An 8,047-nucleotide genomic window follows, 5' to 3' on the forward strand; every position below is an offset into this window, starting at 1 on the left:
AGGAAAAAAAATACAGTTAAACAGACACACATACAAATGTGCAATGTTAAATTCTGGTCAGTATTTAAAAGCAGTATAATCAACAGGAAGGATCACTTACCTATTGAAAAGGATGGTTAAATAATATATATTAATATATATTAGCTTTATGTCTTCCCAATAAAATGTACACAAAATACCCCCTTCGTTCAGATTAGCTCCCATATTAGCCTGGGTAGGAAAAAGCATTCTAAAGAGTGGAGGAAAAAATGTATAAAAATGTTGAAAGAACCTACAGTTCCTTATTAGGCGAAGATACAATATTTATTCCTTGTCTCCTGGGATGAAGCTCCTCTATCTATTGTCCTCCCAGTTCTCAGTGCTGATGCTTAATTTTCAAAACTTCTATATTACCAAGGGACCTACGACATCAGCCAAAGAAATACCCAGCAAGTACAAAATCTGATCCAGGGAGCAGCTTTTGTGCAGAGGGAAAATTTTGTTCCTACAGGTTTTTAAGGAGGTGCATGGAAAAGCGAGAGATCTGATCTATGCAGATACATTGCAAATTCTCTCTGTCTGTAGTGATTTTTTTCTAAAAAAAAAAAATTGGGGAAATACATGAACTTTGGATTTTTCAATTTTTTCTTTTTTTTTCTTTTTTCTTTGTTATTTTTGTTGTCTTTTTTTTTTTTTTTTTTTTTTTAATTTGGAGAGGCGAATTTTATCCCGAGTACTTTTCTCTCTCTTTTTTTCTTTTTCTTTTTTTTTTTTTTCGGAGAACCAAAAAATGTCAACTACCTTTCCAGGTCTCGTCCACGATGCAGAGGTATTTTGTGTGTGTGAGTGTGTGTGTGTGCGCGCGTGTGTGTGGATGTGTGTGTGCGTGTATGTGCATATGTGTGTATGTGCCTGTGTGGTTGTTTCCATTTTTTTTTTAATCCATATTGGACCGTTACATTTAATTATAATCCGGCTTCAGAGATAACTTAAAGAAGTATAGAGAGAAAATTCGTTATGACATCTGTCGCCAGAAAGGGCAACTCATTACCACGTTAAAACCGTTGCCAGAACGAAAATCAGAATAATACCCCTAATAATATAATGAAGTGGAGAGAAATCACCACCAGCTCGCCAGGAATGGGGAGTTCTCACTAAAAAGCAGGACTCTGCTTTTCTTTCAAAACGCAGGGAAAGGAGGGGGGGGTGTGGAATTTTGGATCTGATTCGTTATTTTCAAAAGAAAGAAAAATAGGGGTTCAAAAAAAAAAAAGGGAAGGAAGGAAGAAAGAAAGGAAGGCAAGCAGGCGGCAAAGCTTTCTCAATGTGTAACGCTGTAACATAGGGACGGGACTTGTGTGTATTCTCGGTAGTTTCCTCTGTTTGATGACTTTTTCGTGTGTGTCAGCCCCAGATATTACAGCTGTGATCAAGAGGTGGATGGATAGATAGATAGATAGATAGATAGATAGATAGATAGATAGACAGATAGATTGTTTTTTTATTTCAGTGCGTGGATTCCTTTTGCTTGGCGGTATTAAGGGCAGGCTGGGCTGCTTACGGGTTTTTGAACAGACCTTTATGGCACCAGCCCAAGGTAGGAAAGGATCTTTTGTTGTTGGGGTGGCAGCTTAGAGGCTTCTGCAGGGGGGAAGCTATGCAGGACAGCGGGCTTGGAAGAACCGCACCCGGGGGTTTTCAATGACAAACCTCCAGTTTTGGGGTCTTCTTTTCACTTCTTCCTTGCAGATACGTCATGACGGATCAAACAGTTACCGATTGATGCAGCTTGGATGCCTGGAGTCTGTGGCCAACTCGACCGTCGCCTATTCCTCCTCGTCTCCTCTCACTTACTCTACCACGGGCACCGAGTTCGCCTCCCCGTACTTCTCCACTAACCACCAGTACACCCCACTGCACCACCAGTCCTTCCACTACGAGTTCCAACACAGCCACCCGGCAGTCAACCCCGACGCTTACTCCTTGAACTCTCTCCATCACTCCCAGCAATATTACCAGCAGATCCACCATGGGGAACCCACTGATTTTATCAACCTGCACAATGCGCGGGCGCTCAAGTCCTCTTGCTTGGACGAGCAGAGGAGAGAGCTGGGGTGCTTAGATGCTTATCGCCGCCACGACCTGTCTCTTATGAGCCATGGATCCCAATATGGGATGCATCCAGATCAAAGACTCCTGCCAGGACCAAGCCTCGGGCTTGCAGCCTCGGGAGCAGACGATTTGCAGGTAAATAGCATGCGATCTCCTTTCGAGGTACCTTCTTCTCCCCTCCCCCCTGCACTGGTTCCCCCCCACACTCCCCGCCTCACCCTCCCCATTTTCCTTCTGCTCAGAATAGCTCATACAAAGGAGGAAAGATTCATCCAAAATCCGATCCTAGAGCTCGTCCCCACCAGAACAGTAGCAACAAAAAATGGGGGGAAGGGGATTAAAACAAAACAACAAAAAAAGTGGTCTTTCTTGGCCAAACAACAACAACAACAAAAACCCTCGCTCCTGATTTCCCCGCGTGGGTTGTGTCCCTGTGAGGGCTGAGACCGTGGGACTCATCCAGAGATCTCGGGGTGCGTGTGTGTCCGTGCGGGTCCGCGTGTGCGTGTAGCCAGCCCTCTCCAAAGTCACACAAAAAGTAAACCGAAGCAAAGCCACCTTCTTGCTTTTCCTAAACTTTTCCTTCCTTTCGGCGAAGGGAACCGTTAAAAGAACTTGCATGGACAGAGCAGGCACATGCGTTAAGGAAAGGATGGAGTAGAAAAAGAGAAAAAAGGCAGGACAGGAAATAATTCTGCTTTCCGATATGCGAACAAAGACAAACCTTCCGTTTAACTCCGAGAGATGTGGCAGGGAAGCAATAAACGGGAGCAAACGTTCATCAGAAATATTCAGTATGATAAACTCCCTCGCAATATCCGACCTAGATGTTAACAGGGAAAGAGATAGAAGCAGATAAATCTGAGTTTATCTGTCTATGTGACTAATCATTCAGCTGTTCCCCCCTAACCGGCATCTGAACCCACACACACACAAAAAAAATCTGTTTCTATGTATGAAACCATCACCTTTATCCACTTAGAAATCCTTTTTCCTGAACTAAAAATTCATCTCTGGTAAACTGAGCTTAAATGAAATTTGTTTCCAAAATCGCAAACAACGCCCGCCTCTATCTAACACTCTTTTCGAAAAGTCCCCCGAATCAAAAGCAAACCTTCATTCCCCCGACGAGCTGAGGAACTAAAGGTTTCCCGGTCAGCGGGGAGAGACAAATAGGACCGTATTTACTGTACTTACTTTTCCCCCAAATCTCTCTCCCATTCATACAAAGCTGGCTATGTTGTTCTTTCCAAAAATACGTAGCGGGCAAAAGCTGGGGAAAAAAAAAACAAAAACAAAAACAAAAGCCACGAAGTTTGTAAAACTAAGAAGGTTTATTTTCTTCCCTTAAAATCAAAACAACAAAAAATGTTTACATTTATATCGTTTTTATTTTTTTTTTAAGGAGAAAAATAATCCAACATCCCAACAACAAAGGATGTTATCTTTTCTATCTCTGAAGAGGAAACCCTAACTATTTAAACCTAGCTTTCTCCATTAAAATTCTCTATATAATTTTATTCTCTCTGGCGATTTTTTGTTTACATTTTTCACAAGGATCTCCTTATGTTACCCCCCTCAAAAAAAAAAAAAAATCTGCCATTCACTGCTCAGCCCAACTAAAACCTATTTACTCCTTTTTATAACCACGTCTGCTGCTGATTTTTTTGTATCTGTACAAATTTTTTTTCTTTGGCAGGCACAAAGCCTTGTATTTTTCAAAAGAGGGGATTAGGGACGTTTGCAAGACAGCAGACAATGCCTAAGTCCCGGGCAAAAAAGCACCATAGTTTATCTAATTTTCGACTTAGTGCCATTCAACTGGTCATTTATGCAATGTCATCCGACCAAACAACATGTTTCCCCTTTTTAGAAAAAAAAAAAGATTGGTTAAGCTGCTAGAGGCATAATCTTTTTTTATTTAGTTAAAAAAGAAAAGAATAAACAGCTCTTATTTGGGAAATATTAATTTTTTCGATCATACTTTATTCGAAAGTAAAAGACTTGCGTTTTTGCTCCTAATCTTCTGTTTGTTTTTCCTCCTCCCTCTTTTCCCGAAGACAAGAGGGAGTGTACTGAGATATCGAAAATCCTTGAGAAGTTGAAAATATTAATATTTGTCGTTATTATTTAGCTGATTCTGAACAAACTTGGATTCTTGCGAATATCACCTTGGCTTAGAGGGAAGCGTTTTGGTGGCGAACAGAAACAGGACCGTACAAATACACTTTGAAACCAAAATTGTGGTCTAACCAGTGTTCCCCTTTCTCCTTAGTCTTTCTTTTTAAAACGTTCATCAGCATATGCCTCATTTCAAATGCAACAAATGTAAATATACTTTTCCCTGCACAGAATTTTAAGTGAATGTCCAATAGTTTCGAGGGCGGTTTAAGTCAGCCTAACAGATGCAAACAGTCTTGGAGCTGGAGTGGCATCTTTCAGTGCCCTAAAAAGATTTTCCATGGGCAACAAAGAAAACTGTCACACCTTTTCCCATCACCGCTTTAATTTATGCTCAGTCGCCAAGTTTTTTTCATATTGATTTCATAATCACTTTAAGGCAGAACACTTAATATAAAAAAGAGCCTTGAAAAGGAAGGTCTTACAGGGCCAGCGCCAATATGGTGAAAGTGGGGGAGAGAGCCAGGACTGTAAAGGTTGTTTTGTAAAGTGGGGTTTTTATTATGCACCGACTCTCTCCGCATTTACTTAACTCTTCACGGGCTGTTGAGTAGGTTAACACCCTTAAAGGCCTCTTTCATGTCCAATACCTCGTTTGTTTGTAGAGGAAAATGCGTCTTTAACACATTTCCACTGGGCAAAGATTTAGGTTTGGTTTGGTGTGGTTTTTTAACCCCAACATCAGGAAAAACCCAAAGAAAACCCAACCCTTTCAAGTCTTTTATCATTCCAATAAAAATATTTATTAAGGGAGGCGAAGATCCCCAAATAATCAGACTTGTAACAGGAGAATAAAGACGTGAGATCTCTTCGGATGTGCACCAGAAGCCCTAGGCAGTTTTTTGGATGGTTCTTCACCCCACAATCACACATGGGTGCCTGTGTATGAGTGCACAGAGATGCATATTCATCCCCACCTATGTGCGGACACACGCATTGTTACAACACCCTTACGACTCTGTGTAGCCGGCAAAGCCCAATGGGTCGTCTGTTGTTTGTGCTCTTTGTCTACTTCTGTGCACACTTTGTAAGTCTGTGTATATGTGTCACGAAACATATATATGTATTTAGCTGCATTTAAATATACAGGTAAACATGCAAAAATACTACATAAAAGTGTATTTTTACCTTTGCGAATGCAACAATTTTTAGCTTTGTGCGGGAACACACTTCTCTCAAGAGTACTTACTTGTCTCTCTGTCCCGCCATTAACTGCCGATCTAACTCCCCAGTTCAGAAGAAACTCGTATTTAAATGTCAATTTGTGTGATCATTATTCTGCATTCTGTGGGGTAGGGGCAGGCTGCTGTATGGCGGTGGGATTTCGACAGAGCACTTGAGTTCGATGAGAGTAAGCGTGTTTTTCCAGTTCACCTTAACTATTGCTTCTGTGTGAGTCTTGGAACAAAGCAGAATGTAATGTAATCTCTCTGTGGGTTTCTGTATCTGATTTCTTTATTTCCTTTCTTTCCTTCCCCCCCCTCATTACTTAAGAGCTCAGTGGAGGCCCAGTGTGGACTTGTACTGAACGGGCAAGGAGGTGTGATAAGAAGAGGTAAGAGGTTAAAAATACCTGAGTCTGTCAATTTGTGTAAACGTAAAACACTCTCAGTTTCTCTCTCTCTTTCCCTCCCCCACTGTTTAGCGTATTTTGGATTTACTCCCTAAATGGTGATAACTTGACATTTGACAGAAGTACGTTCAAACTAGCTTAGAGCACTTCACATTTCACAGTCCGTTTGCACTTTACAAATGATCTGTTCCTCGGTAGCTCTCGGCTACTCCCGCTGAATTCAGAGCTTTCTTGACTTGTTTTATCATTCCCCGTTTAACCGAGTTGATCCCTGATAGTTCGAGAAATGTGCTCCCTGTTACATCGGCAGTTTGTTCTCGCGTGGGGAAGGGAAGGAGCATTTTTGGAAATGTGGTTTCAGTAGCGCTACAGACCGGTGTGGAACTCGCTTTTGAGTGTCACTTCATTTGATAACCATCTGTCAGTGCAAATATCTAACGTTAAAGTTAGAGGAAAGATTTGGAAATCTTGTTAAATACGCATTTCTTCAGCATTTGAGCGTTCGAGGCGGGAAGGGAGGGTTGTTATTATCGTCATTCACCGTGATGAGAAACAAAAGTAGTCTGAAGGCCTAACGTAGGAACACAATTCTCACAAGCTGAAACTCATACTTCCGTTCACAGTACAAAACGAATAATACAGTCGGAAAGAGGACACTTCTCGACTCAGCCTCTTAGAATGTGCGTTTCTTGTCCCATTATTGCCTTTCCGTATTCATTTTATCCACCCTGAAAAACACATATTTAGGAGATATCGTAGGCGCTGTGATGCTATTGTGCTAGAGAGCTGATTTTAGCCGTCACTCCCCCACACAAACTTTACTCTGAAACAATAGTCACACACGACTGTGGTGAGTGGAGATCGCGAGTAGACACACACGCGATTATACCCGTAGGAGGGGAGGTTTTGGGGTATCCTTTCTCACCACACACACCGACTCTGATCAGGCTTTGTACGGGCGTTCGGCAGGGCGGGACTTGCGGGGCGGAGAAGCGGCAAGGGGCGGCCCGGGGCCGGGGCTGTGGCCGCGGTCAAGTCTCGCCCGCCCGGGGCCGGGGCTCGGCGGGCCGGGATGGCGGCGGCCCGGCGTCGGGGCCGAGGTTGGGGCCGGGCTCAAGGCTCGTCCGCCCGGAGCCGGGGTTCGGCGGGCAGAGACGGTGGCGGCAGCGGCGCGGTGGTGCTGAAGGGACAGCTCCCCTCGGCCGCTACCTCCGGCCTCGCCTCGCCGGGGCGAGCGGGCCCCGGCCCCACGGCCGGCGCAGGGTGGGGTGCGGCAGAGCTGGCGGAGGGGACGGGGGCGTGGGGAATTTTTTTAGGGGGGGGATACACTCCAGATCTGCCGGCCCCTTCTTGGGCAGCGCTGGTGGGACGTTGTGGAGAACCTCGGCAGCTCAAACTTTTGCCCAAGTGGTGCTGTGGGTGCGTGTGCCTGCCTGGGTCCTTGTCTCTCGGATTTCAGTGGCTTGTAATCATCGTTAGGAAGAGGGATGATTCCTTCGGGTTTGATCCAAGAGCTGACCTCCGAGACGAGTAGATCGTTAGCTGAAAGAGAGAAAGACGAAGTTCCCATCAGCTGGGATCTGTGCCTGTAGTGTTTGACTGCGGTCCTCTTTTCACAGCTGAAGGGTGGCTCAAAGCTCAGCTCAGCTCAACTCCAGTTTATTCAGCTCTGTAGCTCCTGTTAAGGAGATTCCAATTACCTGTGCAGATGATTGCAGTCAAGACTCTCTCTTCCTCTCTCTCTCTTTTTAAAGCGATCAAATTATTCAAGGATTTAAAGACTGATAGTAAAGGAAATCCAGCATGAAAATGCAAGGTTTTCACTACCCTGATTTAAGTGCTGAACTGCTACTGCACTGCTATCTATCTCTTGGCATATTCAGGGAAGATATCAAAGGCGAGAGTATAAGTTTCAAATGTATATTAAAAATACATAATAAATATTTTGTCCGACTTCAAAAAAAGCGATAGGTGTTAGCAGTAATCAAAACATCCTGCACCTAAGCGCTATACACTATCCCATATAAATAAATCACACTTCTTTTCTAGTAATACATCAATAAGAATATATTAACTCTAGAGTGGCTTCCCTAATATTTTAAACATCTCGTGTCAATTTTTTATTTTATTTTTGTCACTGATACATACACAGATTTTTTAAAAGTTTGCTTTTGAATGTTTAGATGTAATAGTGGAAGGAAA

General features: G+C 43.3%; 1 protein-coding gene across 1 annotated transcript in view; it reads left to right on the forward strand.

Annotated features, from left to right (window-relative positions):
- Positions 1–769: 769 nt before the first annotated feature.
- The window catches only part of TFAP2D (transcription factor AP-2 delta), a gene marked incomplete at both ends in the record, with an annotated part of 46,460 nt that continues 39,182 nt past the window's right edge, over positions 770–8,047 (forward strand). The window contains 3 exons of the mRNA XM_082048745.1: positions 770–808; positions 1,729–2,226; positions 5,767–5,827. Of these exons, the coding sequence (XP_081904871.1) occupies positions 770–808; positions 1,729–2,226; positions 5,767–5,827 (598 nt within the window). The remainder of the gene's footprint in view (positions 809–1,728; positions 2,227–5,766; positions 5,828–8,047) is intronic.

Source organism: Streptopelia decaocto (assembly GCF_964273445.1).
Source record: "Streptopelia decaocto genome assembly, chromosome: 3".
Taxonomy (NCBI): domain Eukaryota; kingdom Metazoa; phylum Chordata; class Aves; order Columbiformes; family Columbidae; genus Streptopelia; species Streptopelia decaocto.